At 37.5% G+C, this 19,520-nt stretch overlaps 2 protein-coding genes across 2 annotated transcripts in view; both read right to left on the reverse strand.

Annotated features, from left to right (window-relative positions):
- gab2 (GRB2-associated binding protein 2) overlaps nucleotides 1-1,309 on the reverse strand; it is a 48,702-nt gene extending 47,393 nt beyond the window's left edge. Inside the window, exon 1 of the mRNA XM_053646479.1 lies at nucleotides 588-1,309. Within this exon, the coding sequence (XP_053502454.1) occupies nucleotides 588-659 (72 nt within the window). The 5' untranslated portion in view covers nucleotides 660-1,309. The remainder of the gene's footprint in view (nucleotides 1-587) is intronic.
- Nucleotides 1,310-3,374: 2,065 nt separating this feature from the next.
- nars2 (asparaginyl-tRNA synthetase 2, mitochondrial) lies at nucleotides 3,375-19,193 on the reverse strand. Its single transcript, XM_053646481.1, has 14 exons — nucleotides 18,799-19,193; nucleotides 17,897-18,006; nucleotides 17,664-17,784; nucleotides 17,401-17,541; nucleotides 17,236-17,316; nucleotides 14,527-14,639; nucleotides 13,090-13,222; nucleotides 10,529-10,627; nucleotides 10,385-10,422; nucleotides 6,456-6,522; nucleotides 6,219-6,356; nucleotides 4,487-4,584; nucleotides 3,825-3,851; nucleotides 3,375-3,728 (listed from the first exon to the last, which is right to left on the reverse strand). The coding sequence occupies exons 1-14, from the start codon at nucleotides 18,958-18,960 to the stop codon at nucleotides 3,584-3,586; spliced, it is 1,473 nt and encodes a 490-aa protein (XP_053502456.1). The 5' UTR covers nucleotides 18,961-19,193; the 3' UTR covers nucleotides 3,375-3,583.
- Between the last annotated feature and the right edge of the window lie 327 nt (nucleotides 19,194-19,520).

The following is a 19,520-nucleotide window of genomic DNA, read 5'->3' on the forward strand; positions in this document are numbered from 1 at the left end:
CAGCCACTAAGATGGAATGGGATGTGCAGCAGTCGACTGCATCTTCTAAAACAGAACAACAAATAGCTCGTGTGAAGCATTACTGTAACGTTATCAGATGAGAGGCAGACTGCTTTCTCAACAGGAACAGTTGTATGGACAGCTGTCCCAAGCAGAATTAGTAGACAGACGGTTGCTCCATGGTATCTTTAATGCCCATTGTGCACACAGTCTGGTTAAGTGTTCCAGTCAAATACATATAACATCCTGATTATAGCTCAGTCTGTTACCACCACAATGCGCATCTAGTGGTTGTTTTATATTAATAAAGTGTGAAGTATCGGTTTTATTTTGTTTATGTTTATGTTTTCCCCCTGGACTCAGATGTTAGGGGACGATGTTTCTGGCAGCCAGTAGGGCGCACCTGCTAGTGCTGGGAACCAACACACATCCACTGGCTACAAAGCATCATAATAAAGCTGCTTAATAACTTCATATGCCTTAAAAACTATACAATTCAACATGACAGAAGCTGAACACATGACCGATCTCCGCTACAGTTTCACACAGCACAAAGTTTAATCACACACACACACACTCGTACTTACGTATCTACGAAGTTTTTTCTCCGGTGGGGATTTTCTCAGCCAGCCCTGGCAGATGATTTCTCCGCCGCTCATTTTCTTTCCCTCTCTCTCTCCCAAATAAGCCTGATCACAGCAGCACTCACTCGCACGCTCGTATGATCAGATGATGATGCAGTTCCATTTAGGGAGAATGCAGAAGCGCGCGCACACCGACGCACTCCGCCGGCCCATTTAGTGACGCGAGAGCGCGCGCAGTTTGTCCTGAGACCTCGAAGACGCGCGCCGTCCCGACACGAAAACACAACATAAACTCTCGGCTCTGGAACAGTTGTGGACCCTCTGAGTGAGAAGGAGGAGTAACAGTGAGGGTTGTACTCTGCTGTAGGAAGTAAGTAGTGTCGCGCGCAGGGGTTACGGTGCGTCTTTATCGTCCACACCACGCCCTCTCACCACCACAGAGTGTACTGTATCTGGGTGCAGCAACACTCAACCTCCAAGTCCCGACTACAAACAGACGCCTTGCCGTGAAATCACTCCTTCTCCAAGCAGGATGATTATTATTTTCTTGCGAATCACAGTCACAAAGAGGCGTGGCCGGGGTAAAAAACGAGGCGGGGATTCAAACTAGGATTTTGTAAACGGTCCGGGGAAGGGGGCGGGGCTTTCTGCTGATAGTCATGCGCGTGCAGCTATGGCAACCAAAACCTAAAACCTACTGTATTTATTTCCAAGTAACTTTTACTAACTATCATAGAGCCTTATGAAAAACTCAGTTCAGGGTCATTTTTCCCTATAGTTTTACAATGAACTGTATAAAGCTACATTTGTTTGTGTGGATGTTTGCTTGGTTCTTTGTTTTGAAGAAAAAAAAAAAAAAGAACCATACTACTAAGTATTCCATCTACAGAGAACTCTAGCTGTCTAACCAGCTACCAGCTGCCAAAACACAGGCTGAGCTCATCAAAATGGCAGACTATCTTGCTTGTTAGTAAGCGCTGTTACTGCTGTGTTGTAGACAACATGATCTTTAAGAAAACAACACAACTGTAAGGCAATTTATTCATCTGATCTAATTTATCTAATCAGTTAAGAAGGATGATGAAAAACAACTCATCAGACAACTAGCAGTTTGACTAGCTTGGCTTGTGTTTGGCAGATGGTAGCGGTCAGACCAAGATGAATTTTTAAGAAAGTAGAAACTTCTGGAACATTGTTGAAAAATATTGATTCATACCCTGCTGAGGGAAAAAAACAAAAAAACAACAACAATAGAAACGTCATAGAATTTGTAATGGTTTTAATGGAAACTATAATGGTTGCTGTGGGTCTCTACTGGTAATTTGTTGCCTTAAGGACCAATAATGGTAATGGTCTTAATGGTTAGCTGAAGATTTGTAGTGGAAACCATTAGAATGGTTTCTGTTCTTTTTTCAGCAGGTAGGCTACTATACAATTAAACATTTTAAACAAAACATGCCATTTCAGAATGAATAACATGGTATCGTAATAATGCAAAGAAATTCGTACTATTGAAAGAGTAGCACTTTTTTTTTAAAATCAAGGCAAATAAATTCACTGGCCATCTGGTACTTCGGTGTACTTTGTAGGTATGATGTACATCTGTGGCAACGCCCACTATGCTCTCCATTAATGAAAAGGGACCACCACAAGACCACAGTCGATCATTTGGGTGGTGGACCATCCTAGGAATAGCACTGAAACTGAACATTCGTGGCATGTATGTGTTTGGCACTGGTATGAGTGTCTCAGGTGGCCTTGTGTTGTTAGTTCAATAAAAAAAATACCTGGTTAACAGCATCCTGTGGTCAGAAACTGTCCTTAATACAAGGATAGAAGATGATTAAGAAAGATTTACTGTAGACCTGCAAGGTGGACTAACATGGCAGGTGTGTCTAATTAAGTGGCCAGTGAGAATACACCGTGCTAAAAGAGAGAGAGAAAGAAAATATGTGCTCAGATGGACAAGGTTAAATAACAAATGGACTATAGACAATAACTGTACCTGCAAAATGCACCTATATGGTACATTTACCTTTAAATAAAAAGGCAAATTAGTATTTATTAGCAAATACTAATAAACAATCAATCTCTAAATCTACAGTAAACACATCTGTTGATTAGAAAGAGCTGCCATCTAGTGGTCATTAAGTGTAACTCAGCTAATTACAAACTATATTGTTAGTAAACTGTAAGTGGGAATAATCATCACAAATTGGTGTTAATTTGGATTTTTCCATACTATATGCTATTTTGGTTTAGTGATTAAAAAAAGTATTAATACATAATTTCTGATCACAGAACAAACAGTATGCTTCAAATTTATATTGTCATGTTGTTAAACTCTTTCCTATGATAAAACTGATATGCCCTCTTATAAATCCAATACCATAACAAAAAAGACTGCACTAAAATGGCTGCAAGAAAGAATTAATACGTTAAAATTTAACTACAAACATGTTCAAAACTAAACAGAAAATGTAGGGGCTTGACTCCCAATTCAAATGAACTGTCAAAAAGCCTTTTAGCTACAGCACTTACAAATCATTGCGGCTCAAGCTTGGCAAAGCGAGATGATCTGTACACATTTGCAAGTGCTTTGCATATCAATTGCACACTGCTGAATTACGAAACAGGCTCAGAGATCAAGATCTTAACTCACTCACTTTCCCATGTTTTCTACTTTCTATTTTTACGTGACAGAATTAATTTTACAGCATAAGGTATTTATGGTATGGAGGAAACATTTGTTAAGACGTTCTTATTAAAATAAACGACCACAAATCTTAATGTAGTCTGGAATAATTTACTGTTGCTTGCTTGTTACTACCATTCTAATTCTAAGTAAATACGAAAACACATTTCACTACATTACATGTATGTAATATGCGACAAATAAAGATCCGTGAATCTTCTACAAAAGCAGTCATGCTGCTAAAACATATGAAACAATGCACTGTCCTTAAAATCAGTTTATTATAATTTTATACCAAGCTGCTTCATAGAACACAGGAGTGTGAAAACCTTGCAAACGGAATAGTGTCCTTGATGTTATCGATTCCTAAAACGCACTGCAGGTACCTCTCGAAGCCCATCCCAAAACCACCATGAGGCACTGATCCGAACTCTCTCAGCTGAAGATACCTGTAAAAATGAGGAGACAGAGTGAGTGGATATACATTTTATTCAGCTGGGAACCACTGAGCTCTAAAACGTGATTTGAAAACATGATGACCCTACCATGCATATGTGTCATCTAATCCAGCCCTAAAGAAACAAGGAATAAAGATTACACTGAGTAATAACTCACACATAGATAAGAAAATGGCAAACAATGAAGAGGCAGTAGGGATTAGTGAAAAATATTACACGAGTCAAAATAACCACTCAAATGACTTACTTACCTTTACTCTAACAAAGTTCACATAACTCATAAAAAGTTCTTTTTTTCATTAAATTTTAATTTATTTTATCTCTCTCAAAAACAAATGTTACAAAATTATTGCCACCACTAAACTGCATTTTAAATAAACATCTTTAAAAAATAAAAACAAAACCCCACAACAACAAAAACCCCTCATAAACTAAGGTTTATCTTGGAACAATTCCAGTTTAATACCACTAAGAGCACAATCAGGGCCATAAAAGTCTGAGCTCAAACATCCAAACCAATACATAAATAGTTGAATAAACAGACTATGATCAAATGTTCCTAAAGCTGTACATGATGCTTCGTAATATAGTAAGAAAACAAGTTATCAGTTCACTTTTGCTAATTTTCCTAAAGGGCACCAATAATTCTGGAGTTGATGGAGTCTGATGATCAGAAAGTTAAACACACTAAGTACAATCCGTTTAAAGCTGTAAGCAGTGGTACTATAGTGAGAATATGGTTCTCTTACTTTGCTAGCCGAGTCCTTAGAAGCTCTAGTCTTTCCTCTCGGAGAGATCCACCACAAAGTTCCCCCACAACAGGCACCAAGAGATCTACTGCAGCTGCCTGGCACAAACAAAATCATCAGCAGTTCAGTAAATGAAAATGTGATGTCAAACAAAATGAAGAGGTCCACACACAGACCAAAAAAAAAAGATTTGTTCTGTGAGTCTGAGGGGGATCAGTCAGCATAGAGCCTCCACTTCCACGGTAATGGAATCAGATCACTTTAAAGGACAAAGAGCATTTTTGATATACAAATTTATTTAATAGCTTTGTAATGCATCAAAAAGGCAATATACAGTCAGCTCCAGAATTATTGGCACCCTTGATAAAGATTGGTTTGGGGGGGGGGGGTCGGGGTTGGCGGGTTGGAATGCTATGTAAAAATACTTTCACTAACTTAACCTTACTATGTAAATTTGACAGAAATCTAATACTTAATTAAAGTAAACTATAAAATATAATTATATATATATATATATATATTATATATATATATATTTATTTATATATATATTTATTTATATATATATATATATATATATATATATATATATATATATATATATATATATATATATTTAACAATACCACATGCCACAATATTGGCACCCCTAGAAGTTCCCATTTTTATTGAACTTTTAAGTTCAGCTGAGTGTGGGAGCACGGTGGCTTGGTGGTTAGCACGGTTGCCTCACACCTACAGAAAAGAACTTAATCCCCACTGTTGGCGTATAGTGGAGGATGTGTTGTGGGGCTGTTTTTGGGAACCTTGTTAAGGCCCTGGGAACCTTGTTAAGATACATGACATCATGGACTCTCTGACATACCAGAAGATTTTAAATGAAAATCTGGCTGCCTCTGCGAGTCGTGGTTCATTTTCCAGGACAATGATCCAAAACATCTATTCAAATCCACACAGAAACGGTACAGTGACTACAGAATCAAGCTTCTGACATGGCCATCCCAGTCCCCTGGCCTAAATTGCATTAAAAACCTATGGGATGAGCTGAAGAGAAGGGTGAACAAGAGAGAGCCTTGAAAAATCAGGAGAGATTCAGTATTGATGAGTGGTCTCAGATTCCTTGTTCTTTAAATTACCAACCTCATCAAGCGTTATAGCGGTAGACTCAGTGCTGTTATGTTGGGAAATACAATACAGGTTGCACAAAGTACTAAATGCAGGGGGGCAATCATCATAAACATTTTTGTTTAAAGAAAAATTATTGATAATTGATTTTTTTTTCTTCCAATGAATTTACTTTAATTAAAGGTGACATTTCTCTCAAATTGTTAGTTTGAGAGTTAGCGAATTAAACACAAAGACATTTTTTGCATAAACTTCCACTACGGCCAATCCTGCATTATGGTGAATGCCAAAAATGAGATTCACTTCACTCCAATCAATAAAACTCAATAAAATTTTTCCGGATACAAATATCGTAAAACTCAAGACAGCTGGAACTGAGACTTTATGGAAGTGGAACTGGAAGTGTTATGATCAGTTTCTGGTAATTAAAATTATTTTCTTTTGGATCTGTCAAAATGAACTACATGTCATATTTCTATGACTAAAAAATGACAGTAAATAACTGTGTGTGTGTGTGAGAGAGAGAGAGAGAGATTTTAATCAGTGTCTACTTGTGCTCTACTTATGTTGGCCAACATGAATACACAGGCTCTGTGGTTATTCTTACTGTGTGCCGAGGCTGGTCTTGATTGTCTCTGGCATAGAAAGGTTTTAGCTCATATGGATAATCCGTCACGAAGACTGGGACATTCCCACAATGCTGCACTATGTACTTCTCATGCTCTGTCTGCAGATCACAGCCCCACTGTTGGTGAGGTGAGAGAAACAAATATGCACTATATCACATCAGGAAGACTGAGAAATATAAGCACACAGCTTTACGACTTTGTGTAAATTTACTTGCCTCTGGCTTGAAGGTAAATTGCTCTGAACTGCAGTTTAGAATGTCAATCGCCTCTGTATAGGAAATGCTACAAAACACAATGCAAATCTTAATCTTAATCAAAGATGAATTACTATTCATGAAAACTAACACTACAATCATTTTTGTGAATTGACCATTTTAAAATCTCATACTGTATATGGCACACATTAATAAAACAGAAACATCTGTCCAAAGTTATATAACATTTTGAACTAGGGCTACAACTAACGATTATTTTGCTGATTTTTTTTTTTACGATTAATTGATTAATTGGATGGGGGCAGTCTTTCAGTAGCATTTTTTCGTTTATTTAAAATAAAATCCACAAAATGAGTGTTACAAATATAAATTTCAGACTAAAACTTTACGCAACTGTTTGTCCAATTATATAAGACTGAAAAGAACCCACACAGACACACACCAGAATATATATTATTCATTTAGGACTATAGTTTATTTCAGTGCTTTGTGTGCATCCATAAACAATAATGCATAAATACGTCTATATAATATAAACTATTATATAAGTTTATATTATATAATGGTATTTATGCATGACTTTTTATAAAAGGTAACATTGACAAACAGTAAACTGAAGAAAGTCATTGTCGGTAAATCTTGGTATCTGCTAAAGCTAGCGGCGTCGCATTACGTGAGTATGACGTCATGCGCCTTTGACTAGGAAGTGGCTTTTACTTCCGGTTAGTTAAAAAACCCCCACTAGTGTTCTATTTGAGACGATATTACCCTTCTACACTGCATACACTAGATGGTAGAGTACACAATACATAGCGTAAGTGTATAGTACGTCATTTGGGACACAACTTTAGTATTTAATCTCTGAAGCGTGTTTTCGGAACAGAAGTAATGTAAAGAGTAAACTAATCAACTAATCGATAATGAGCTTCGTTGACAATGATTTTCATTATCAATTTTATCAATTAGTTATTGCAGCTCTATTTTGAACCTATTTCCAAGAAGATAGCTCCCTGGAATCAAAAAACAGCTTGTAATTTAGTCACGAATAAACCCAAAACTCACTGTATCCCTTAAAAACACGCTCCTTCTTCTGCCTGCTATTGGCAGTACTATGCTCCAAAACAGTGTACTGTACCTGTGTGTCAGTTAATAGAGTACTTGAATCTTTTCATAAATGTTCCCTAGACAAAAACTGAGTCGCACCCACCTACAGCAGCTCTTTATTGTACAATGTAAATTAGTTGCATACCTGAATGAATATAACTGTGTAAAAGCAAATCACTAGTTATTGGTCATTGCCTTTTGTCCAATCTAAACACAACATTTAAACTCCCACGTTCCAGGATGACAACTGTACGGTTCACAGGGCCAAATCTGTATGCGACTTGCTCAGCAAGCAAGACTAAGCCACTGTGACCAGCCTGAAAAATAACCGAGCTTTAATTGCATAGTAAACTTGTGAATTTTTTTAGAATAGAAACTGAACCACCAAAACAGGCCAAAGCTGAATTACACCCAATCAGTAGAAGAGTGGACTAAAACTGACAGCAACTATGAAATGACATTCTTAATTTAGCCTCAATTGTGGTGAATTCAGTTCAAATCATAGATTTGAAGTTTTTCTGTTCGTTACTTTTTAACTCAAATGGCCAAATAGCACTTCAGTATAATCATGCATACACACTCAAGGATGCAGGAAAGCATTTTACACTGGGATGCTGCCAATGTGGCTTTTAACAGAGATTGTGTGTTGTTTACAATATTTATACCACAGTACAGCTCTGTAAGAACAACAGCACAGATCTGAATATTTATGACCAACATAAATGATTTATTGGTTTATTGTTCCAACAATAGCTCATTCATAGGGATTTGTATGACATACACTCTACAAAATCTAAGTCTAGTAATAAACACATTAAAACATGTTATATAACAAAGAAAGCATATAATTGATTTGATGAACCGAGTAATTGATATGGTTCCTCCAAAGAAATTTGATCATGTCACCCCAATTTTAGTATCACTCCATTGACTCCCGGTCCATTTTAGGATTCAGTTTAAGATTCTGTTGTTTGTCTTTAAAACTTTTAATGATCAAGCTCCTTCTTATCTTAAAGATCTTCTTACACCACATTCAAGCAAATATTCCACAATATTCAGAGGAGCTTGCAATTTTTCAAAATTATACAGTTTCAGCTAGAAGATTTTTAAGATCTTCTGATAGGTTTCTTTTTTTATATCCCTTGATCCCGTTTAAAAACTAAGAGGGATAGAGCTTTTTTAGTCGCTGGCCCCTCGTTTATGGAATCAATTGCCACTGGACATCCGCCTTGCACCCTCAATTACCATTTTTAAAAAGAGGCTAAAAGCATATCTCGTCTGCCATGCGTTTTAATCTAATTTTTACATTTTTTACTATTGTCTGTCTTTATTTGGTTTTATTCGGTTTTCTACTTTACTTTTCTTTACTCTGTTCAGCACTTTGGTCAGCTTTGCTGTGTTAAATGTGCTTTATAAATAAAATTTACTTACTTACTGTTCCAAGATTTAGCGATTTTGTGATCGCAGAAATGAATGCAAAACCAAGCAAACTCCACAATATTCGGAGGAGCTTGCAATTTTTAAAAATTATGCCTGTTTTTCGCAAGACACGGGCCAAGATGCGTCATGTAACATCATCACAACGTGCATTCAGCCAAAGCCCTTTTCGATTCACGTGCATTGAACATGAGTACAGATAAAAGGTCTCATTCACCAACAAACATCACTGTGAAAGACCATGCAAAACAATTTCGTGCGATTGCAATTTTGCCAGTTCAAATAGTTTTCCTCAAAAAATTCTGCAAATTGCATCGCAAATTTAAAAAAAAAAAAGCTGCGGCAAAATCAAGCATTTTTGGCAGCAACAATTCCAAAAAAAATGGTTATAGCAGTTATAAACAGTGTTTCCCTCATCAACCTCTCTTATTTCCCTCTCTAAGGTCCTGAATGTCAGGGGTGCTGCAGCACCCTCAGCACCCCCACTTTCCACGTCCTTGTACACACTCAAGAGTCTTTGTGATGATGCACTTCTACACAAGCTTAACTTTTTTTTTTTATAAATTCTGATAGAGGATTGCATGGGAAAATGGTAAAAACATTTTTAGAGCTCAATTTTAGGCATAAGCAATATTTACATTCATTCATTTAGCAGACGATTTTATCCAAACCGACTTAAAAATGAGGAAATACAAGCAAAGCGATATATCAAGCGGAGAACAATACAAGTAGTGCTACCTTACAAGAGTTATAATTGAGTTCTAGAAAAGCAAAGTGCACAGAGTAAAGGTGAAAGAGCCAGAATAAGTATATTTATTTATTTTAGGATAATGTGGGGTTGGCATTTTAGGGGTTAGTTACGTGCTCATGGAAGAGGTGGATCTTTAGCTGTTTTTTTGAAAATAGTGACAGATTCTGCAGTCCAGATTGAGGTTGGAAGTTCATTCTACTACTAAGGGACAGTTAATTTGAAGGTTCTGGAAGGGACTTTGAGCCACGTTCAAGCATATTTATGCATAATACTCCTGGTGACCCTGACTAGAAAGGATATACAATGACATACTATGTGTTGCTACACTGAAATAAGCATCTACAGCTGTTAGTTCTGTTTACAGACCCATTAATAATCTTATAGGCCTTGGAGATACCCGCTGTATATTTGCATATTTATGTGCTTGCTTCCTGTTTTATGCAGCAGATCCAAATTATAAAGGTATATATATTTTGGTGATGAATGGAATTTACTTGTAGTCGAATTCTGGAAACTCTGCTTCAATACAGAGTGAAACAAACTTTGATTTACAGGTGCGTCAGAGCTTTTTGATTGTCAACATGAGCTCATAACTCCAAAAATAAATTCAAATATGACTAGAAAAGACTATACATACACATTAAAGTTTCTTTTCATCATGAGGTCCACTTGTTCCTAAAAACAAGACAAACATTTCTGGCACATAAATATTGTGGTGGCTTTGTTGAGCTAAAATTTTAAAATATGTACATGGGTGGAATGAAGTAGTCTTAAATCTTACCATATATCCTGGTGAGACGTATTTGTGAAATAATTCCACATCCTCTGCACAGTGAGAGAGCAGATTCTCTGTGGTTGTCTTGAACAGACCCTCCATAACCTGAGGAAGTAATATTTAAACACACAACATATATACACAGTGGTGCTTGAAAGTTTGTGAAACCTTTAGAACTTTCTACAACCCCAATTCTGAAAAAGTTAGGACAGTATGGAAAATGCTAATAAAAACAAAGAGGAGTGATTTGTAAATGTACTTTGACTTGTATTTAAACAAAAAAACATATGAAGAGGTATTTGATGTTTTACCTAATCAACCGCATAATTTTTTTTTGAAGATAAACGTTTATTTTTAAATGGATCATGCAACATGTTCCAAAAAAGTTGGGACATGGGGCAATTTAGGACCAATAGCAATGTGACAAGTTGAAATAAGAAGGTGAAGTGAAACAGGTGAGGCAATCATCTAAATCATAGTATATAAGGAGCCTCCAAAAAAGGCCTAGTCCTTCAAGAGCAAGGATGGGTCGAGGCTCGACAATCTGCCAACAGATGCGTCAGCGAATAATCCAACACTTTGAGAACAACATTCTGCATCTTTAATGCAGAAAGATATGAACAGATTTTGGAGCAGTATATGCTGTCATCCAGAGCAGGACAACGCCAAGCCACATTCTGCCCGGATTACAAGCGCATGGTTGCGTAAGCAGAAAGTGCGGGTGCTAGCATGGCCTGCCTGCAGTCCTGACCTGTCTCCGATTGAGAATGTGTGGTGCATTATGGAGCGCAAAATAAGGCAACAAAGACCTCTTACAGTTCCGCAGCTGAAGAAATGCATAATGGATGAATGGGGGGAAAATTCTTCTTGCTAAACTTAACCAACTGATCTTCGGTGCCCAAATGCTTAATAATTGTTATTAAAAGAATATGTGATATTGAACAGTGGTAAACAGTCAACTGTCTCAACTTTTTTGGAGTGTGTTGCAGTCATCAGACTTGAAACGAGTGTATATTTTCAAAAATAAATTATATTCACAAAGTAAAACATCAAATAATATGTTTTTGAATATAGTACAGGGTGAACTGAATTTTCCATACTGTCCCAGTGTTTTTGGAATTGGAGTTGTACATTTCTGCATAAATATGACCTAAAACATAATTAGATTTTCACACAAGTCCTAAAAGTAGATAAATAGAACCCAATGAAACAAATGAGAGAAAATAACTTATACTCTGTCATTTATTTATTGAGGAAAATGATCCAATATTACATATCTGTGAGTGAAAAAAGTATGTGAATCTCTAAAAGTAGTCATTAATTTGAAGGTGAATTAATTTAGAGTCAGAGGTTTTCAATCAATGGGATAACAACCAGGTGTGTGTGAGCACCCTGTTTTATTTAAAGAGCAGGGTTCTATCAAAGTCTGATCTTCACAACACATGTTACACAAGTTGTTGATGCTCATCAAGCTGGAAAAGATTATAAAACCATCTAAAGAGTTTGGACTCCACCAATCCACATTCAGACAGATTGTTTACAAATGGAGGAAATTCAGGACCATTGTTACCCTCCCCAGGGGTGATCAACCGACAAAGATCACTCCAAGAGCAAGACGTGTAATAGTCTGTGAAGTCACAAAGGAACCCATGGTAACATCTAAGCAACTAAAGGCCTCTCTCACATTGGATAATCTTAATGTTCATGAGTCCATCATTAGGAGAACACTGAACGAACAACAATAATGTGCATGGCAGGGTTGCAAGGAGAATACCACTGCTCTCGAGGAAAAGAAAAACATTTCTGCCCCTCTGGAGTTTCCTAAAGATCACATGGACAAGCCAGAAGGCTAGAAAATGTTTTGTGGGTGGATGAGACCAAAATAGAATTTTAGTTTTAAATGAGAAGTGATATGTTTGGAGAAAGTAAAACACTGCATTTCAGCATAAGAACCTTATCCTATCTGTGAAACATGGTGGTGGTAGTGTCATGGTTTGGGCCTGTTTTGTAGCATCTGGGCCAGGACAACAAGCAGTTCATGTGAGGAAATCCACCAACATCCCAGAGTTGAAGCTGTTCTGTACTGAGGAATGGGCTAAAATTCCTCCAAGCCGATATGCAGGACTGATCAACAGTTACTGGAGATGTTTAGTTGCAGTTATTGCTGCACAAGGGGATCACACCAGATACTGAAAGCAAAGGTTCACATACTTTTGCCACTCACAGATATGTAATATTGGATCATTTTCCTCAATAAATAAATGACCAAGTATAATATTTTTGTCTCACTTGTTTATCTACTTTTTTTTTGATCTACTTTTAGGACTTTTGTGAAAATCTGATGTTTTAGGTCATATTTATGCAGGAATGAAGAAAAATTCTAAAGGGTTCACAAACTTTCAAGCACCACCGTAAAAGCAGTAATAGAAGAGTACTATAGCCCAAATGCAAAAACTGTTAATAAAACCCTGCTAAATAAGATGCTAACTAGTCTTCAGTAGTTGTTATAGACATTTGGCCATGTTGTGTAATGGTGTAGTCATGTTGTGTAAGGCTCAACAGCTGACCTTCATGAGGTCCTTCAGTGACTCAGTGAAAGCGATTTCTGCCTCCACCATGTAAAACTCAGCCAAGTGTCTCCTTGTCTGGGAATTCTCTGCTCGAAATGTTGGGCCAAATGTGTAAACAGCAGGAAAAGCCCTACAGAAGACAACCGTAAATTTAACAAAAACAAAGAAGACAGGAATGAAATAAACTAAAAAGTAAGTACACCCCTACATTTATCACACGTTCAAATCCATAAAATTAGAGTCAGGTGTTCAAGATTTATACTCCTCTCATATCTAGTGTCTGGTGTTCCCTTTGTTATTGAGGTGTGTGGTGTCATCATGCCAAGATCTAAAGAGTTCTGTAAGGCCTTCAGAAAAAAGATTGTGGATGCCTGGCAAGGAATTTAAAAAGATCTCCAGATCTGATATACATCATTCCACTGTAAGGAAAATAATCTACAAATGGCACAGATGTCAAACAACTGCCCCAAAATAAGAACCCCAAAATTTCATCACAGGATCTGCTAGTAAGTCTTGCAACTGTTGGTGTCAAAGTACTTGCAATCAGAAAGAGATTGCACAAATTTGACCTGCATGTGAGGGGTTCCAAGAAAAAGCCTTTGCAAGACTACAGTTAGACCAGACCTTTTGGAATAATGTGCTCTGGACACACGAATCAAAAATGGAGTTGTTTGGCCACAGTAACAGCAGACATGTTTGGCACAGACCAAATATAGCTTTTCAGGAGGGTTGCTTCTCTGCCTCAGGGACTGGACAGCTTGCATTCATTGATTCAACTATGAATTCTACATCATAACAAAGAGCACTTGAAGATAATGTGAAGCCATCTGTCCGAAAGTTGAAGTTCAACTGAAAGTGGACCTTTCGACAGGATAATGATCCTAAGCACACTAGCAAATCCACCAAGGAATGGCTCAAAAAGAAGAAATGGAGAATTATGGAATGGCCTAGTGAAAGCCAGGATTTGAATACCATTGGAATGTTGTGGGGGGATTTGAAACGGGTAGTACATGCAAGAAAACCCTCAAACATCTTGCAACTGAAAGAATATTGCATGGAAGAGTGGTCAAAAATTCCAACAAGCCTGGAGGACAATTGTGCAAAACTCCTACAAGAAATTATTTCTGCTAAAGGGGGCAATACCAGCTTCTGATGCCAAGGGTGTACTTACTTTTTCCACAGAAGAGTATCACATCTATTTATATTTCTGTTGAACAGATGATTGAAAAAGCTAATTTTCCTTGTGGTTTTGTTCATGTATATCAACTTTATTAATAGGCACTGTTTCAAAGATGATCAAATGTATGCTTGTCCAAATATGTTAAAAAATAAATAGCTCTTACCACACAACCATTTTATTACAAAAGTCTCTTTATCTGGGTGAAACAAAGTTTTCACAACACAAAGGAAAATTTAAGGTCTAATAGTTCTTACCCTGCCATCACTTCCAGATGCAGCTGTCCTGAGACAGTTAGGTATGCAGGCACGGAGAAAAAATGAGGATTTTCTTTATCCGAGTTCCATTCGTTACCTTCCTTACCTGCAGGCTTTCAGGAGAGAAATATTCAACAATGAGTATTTGAAAGTTAAAGTTATAGCTTGAATAAGAAATGCATATATCTACCTGTAAATGGGCTGTATTTTGTCCTCATAGTAACCTTAGGCCTTTAAGGCCCTTCACATTTTGAATCATTTCTTGAAGGAAATTGGACCATTCATCAAGAAGGACAGGTTCATTGTTGTGTTGGACAGATGGAGCAAAAGAAAAAGCCATCCAGGGCCTCAATTCATATAGAAGCTGAGAGCTGATCAAGGATCAGATTTCTCTGCTATTTACCATGACCATCAGATGATCTTCAGACAGATAGATCAGACAGTCCTGCTTTCTTCTTTTGAACAAATGCCCAGATTCTGTTCTTATTGCATCAGTTTAAATTCAAATCAGCAAAACTGGTTCTGCTTACAAGCACTTTCCAACTCCGCCACAAAAAAATTGTATTTATTACTTCATTAAACACACAGTTACATAAATTGGGCCAAGAGGAGACTATTTGCATTTCAGTGGTTGTATAAACTAAAATATTGGGCAGAGAAGGATATGGCGTTTCAGGCTTCCTGTAATAATTAAGATAAAGTAATAAAATAGGCTCCATGCTTGCTCTGGTTCACTGGAGAGGCACAGCAGACACAACAGTTAACACACCAGTCTTGCCAGACTGGGCTGTTTTAAAATACTTTGTGGCCACCAAGTTATATATGCTGGGATATGTTTTATAGCAAATAATCAGAATTTAGTCAAATTCTGCAGACCATGTTTCTAACATGTACAGACCCAGTTCTACTGCAAGATGCCTTGAAAAAATTGAGCAAAGGAAACGGGGATTATGGAGTGGATAATGTTCATACATCAAAATTATGTGTTATATACTTGAATTTCCATGCAAAGGTTTAGAAAAATAAGAAAAATATCTCCCTTTTCCAATTTTTCAGGATAGTTTCAAGTCCAGTTTTTGAGATGCACTTGGCCTGTAAATTTAGCTGAAACCAGTAAACCCTGATTAATGATATTACCTCAAACAGTTTAACAAAGGTACACTTAAAACAGCTCAAAATGAGCTGTCGGGCGAGTGCATGTTGTCAACTTTGAACTGGCTGGGATACTCTAAAATGAACTAGATAGTAGCCTGTAGCATAAGTCAAGTGTGATAGCCTCAAACAAATTAAGTCAAGAGTCAAGAGATGTTATTAATGTCATCCTGCCACACCAAAATTTTTGGTCACGAACTGCTGCTCACATTTATCACACCAATTTACTTACTTTCATCATTATCAGTGCAGTACTGAAACTGCTAATTTAATTTGATTTATTAATGGAAGTGCAGTTTCACGTCTTCTTTGCTGCACAAATAAAACAACCTAAAAATAGCAATGTCCTGAAACAGTTTTTGCTTTAACTATGGAAAAGACAGCAAGTCGACTACTTTATTTTAAATGGTCAACTAGTGAAATTAGAAGTCATGCAAATTATAGCCTGTATATTTCTGGTAGAAACATATTTACATTTACAGCATTTAGCAGACACACTTATCCAGAGTGACTTACATTTATCTTATTTATACAAATGAGCAGTTGAGGGTTAAGGGCCTTGCCCAAGGGTAGCTTGGTGGTGCTGGCATTTGAACTCATGACCTTCTGATCAGAAGTCCAATGTCAGAAGTCAGAGCACAAGGTCAGCCAAGATACAGCATCCCTAGGGCAGACAGTGTTAAGGGCATTGCTCAAGGGCCCAAGAGTGGCAGCTTGGCAGTACTGGAGCTTGAATCACCCAATCTTCTGATCAGTAACCCAAAGCCTTAACTGCTGAGCCATCACTGCCCCTTAACTTATATATCGTTATAATATATTAGTGCTACAGTAGTAACTACATGCCCACAAAAACTACCAGAGCAACAACTGCAGGTTAGGCAGAACAGAACACTGGGAGTGTTGAACGAGCTAGTAGTCGCTCATTTCACTTTCTTCTCTAGCACTGCATCACTGCACAACATGAACATCTAACGTTTAATGTTTCCATCATTCCTTCATTACAGCAACTAATTCAACATGCATTTCAAAAGCATGAAGATTAATAGCCTTCATAATAAAGATAATTAGCATTTGAAGAGGGAAGAGATCAGATCATTGGGCGTCAGGAGATAGTGAACCAAAAAACTTTCTTGCCATACTTTGGACACCCTTAACTAAAGCATATTGAATTGTTTTCTTCTTTGCACCAGGATTAGTCCTTCCTATTGTGTCCTGTTTGTTTCACTGTTTACTTTTAAAGGATTGACATTTCAATGATGGGCATCAACTGTCAATTACCAGCCAATTACCTGTATTATTTCTCTGCATTATTTAATTGCTTTCACAATTTGTTGTGATGCTGTTGATAAGTCATACTGCTCATAGAAGCAGAAGTTATAACATCCACTCACTTTGAAATGTTTGTTCATGTTTTTTCTCCTACATATGTATGACTATTTGCAGGTCTAATGACTTAGGTTTTGGTGTAGACACTGTAGAGTGGAGAGACTAATAACAAATTAATCATAAATGAAGCAAATAAACACCAACCATCAACAAATGCATTATGGCACTTACTTCCACCTGAAAGAGTTCTCCTGCTCCTTCACAATCATTTGACGTAATCACCGGCGTGTGAATTTGTACAAAGTTGTTATCCTGCAATGATTTTCTCTTATCAGACACTTTCAGTATAACGATAAGATGAAATGCATTACAGTGAAGAGGCAAATGAAACCTTACCCTGAAATAAGAGTCAATGGCAGCAGTGGCTTGGCTGCGAATTCTGAGCAATGAACTGAAGGCATTCGTTCGGCATCTCAGGTGAGGAAACTGTCTGATGTACTCCAGGGAATGGTGGCCCTTAATCTTAAATGGAAAGTCCTGAAAAAAAAAAAAAAAAAAAAAGAGTGTTATTTGCTGCCTTAAGTTCTTGCTAGTTCAATAACCAAAGATATATGCATGCTAAGTATTTAAAAATTTTAAAAAGAGAAAAAAAAAATTACCACAGGATTACATTCTCCAACCACTTCAATGTGACTGGCTTGTAATTCCACACTCTGTTTTTTGCTAGGACTCTTTTCCAAGCTTCCAGTAATATCGACAGCACAGCCAAAGGTGATGTCTCTTAATGTGAAAATAAGCATATAAACACATTAAATGAAGAGTTTCCTTTGAGGAAAAGTAACTAAACAGATCAGACAAAATATTTCACGAGATCCTGAGGTAGAAACATCACCTGGTGTTGAGGTCTGAGTTGGCTACTACTTGCAGAGGTTGCAAAGAACTTCCATCACTCAGGTGCAGAAAGAGATTGTGCTTCTGTGATCGGACAGAGCGAACCCAACCCTGATGAAACACACCAGTGCAGGTTATTATCAAAATAATCATTGATTAGTGTGTCTCAAAGTGGGGTCCAGGGATCCACAGGGGTCTGGAAGGCCTGTTTGTTTTCTTTTGTTTTGTAACAGTGGTGCAAGTCACCACTCGCCATTATTAAAGTTATTAATACTTAATCATTATGAAGGGGGGCGCACAGTGGCTTAGTGAATAGCACGTTTGCCACGCACCTCCAGGGTTGGGGGTTCGAATCCCGTCTTCGCCCTGTGTGCACGGAGTTTGCATGTTCTCCCTGTGCTTCAGGGGTTTCCTCCGGATATTCAAGTTTCCTCCCCCAGTCCAAAGACATGCGTTGTAGGCTGATTGGCTTTTCCAAATTGACTGTAGTGTGTGTACGATTGTGCCCTGCACTGGGTTGGCACCTCATCCGGGGTGTCCCCTGCCTTGTGCCCCAGGTTCCTTGGGATAGTCTCCAGGTGACCCTGTGTTACTTCAATAAAATGCATTTAATCCAATCCTCATCTTTAATATAATTAGACCTATAAATAATGCCAACTTGGACCAAAATTTGGGGAATACAAAGCTTATAGTTCCTTCTGATTTATCTTTAGCTAAAATACCATTGTACACATTTTATACACATATTAGGCCTAATATTTGTATAGCTGGATTCTAATGATAAAATAAACTGCAATGAGGGGTTCGTGAAAATTATTTTACAGTTAAAGGGGATCCCTCGATGCAAAAGAAAGTTTGATAACCCCCAGATCAACACATCAAGCAGTTCCAGTCAGACCATACCTGTATTCTGATGGCTGAGCCTGCCTCTAGGCTGTTGAGGGCATCATGTACCCTAATTCTCTTTCCTGAGCTGCAGTAAAGCCGCTTACTCACTATGACACAAGCACAGAGGCGTGATGTGACCAGTGATCTCCCCAGTAACGTTACAGTAGCTGCCATCATTGCAGAGAAGAAGCGACTGGGAGGAGTTTGCGCTTCTTCTTCTTTAGATTTTAAATGCGGCTCTTGTTATTCATGTCATTTAATAAGTATGCGAGTAACATGTAAGGGTGTAAATAAAAATGACTGTTTTTATAACAAAACGATAAACAAAACTCAAATCTATACATGCAAAACACGCTCCTGAATGTTACATATGACATTCACGTTGCTCCAAACGCACTTCCTGATAATAACTTCCCGTTCAGACTTCATCCTATTGGTTATACGCAGCCACGTGATTTAGATTAGCCAATCTCAGAGTGCTATAGGTGCTGGGAAATGTAGTTAAACGTACACACAGGTTCTTTCCCTAACCTGGGAGTCAAACTGAATGGACATGGTACACGACATTTTTACGAACAATATAAGCTCTAGTTTGTTCGTTTCGTTGCGCAGTTCAAATAACAGAAAAGGCTAACATTTACTTTTCATCTAAATTAAAGTCCCTGCTTAAAAATATAACTACTTACAGTTTATGTTCGAATTATAGTGCCTTTCTAACACCCAAAGTCAGGATTTGT

The sequence above is a fragment of the Ictalurus furcatus genome, chromosome 17 (genome assembly GCF_023375685.1).
Source record: "Ictalurus furcatus strain D&B chromosome 17, Billie_1.0, whole genome shotgun sequence".
NCBI lineage: Eukaryota > Metazoa > Chordata > Actinopteri > Siluriformes > Ictaluridae > Ictalurus > Ictalurus furcatus.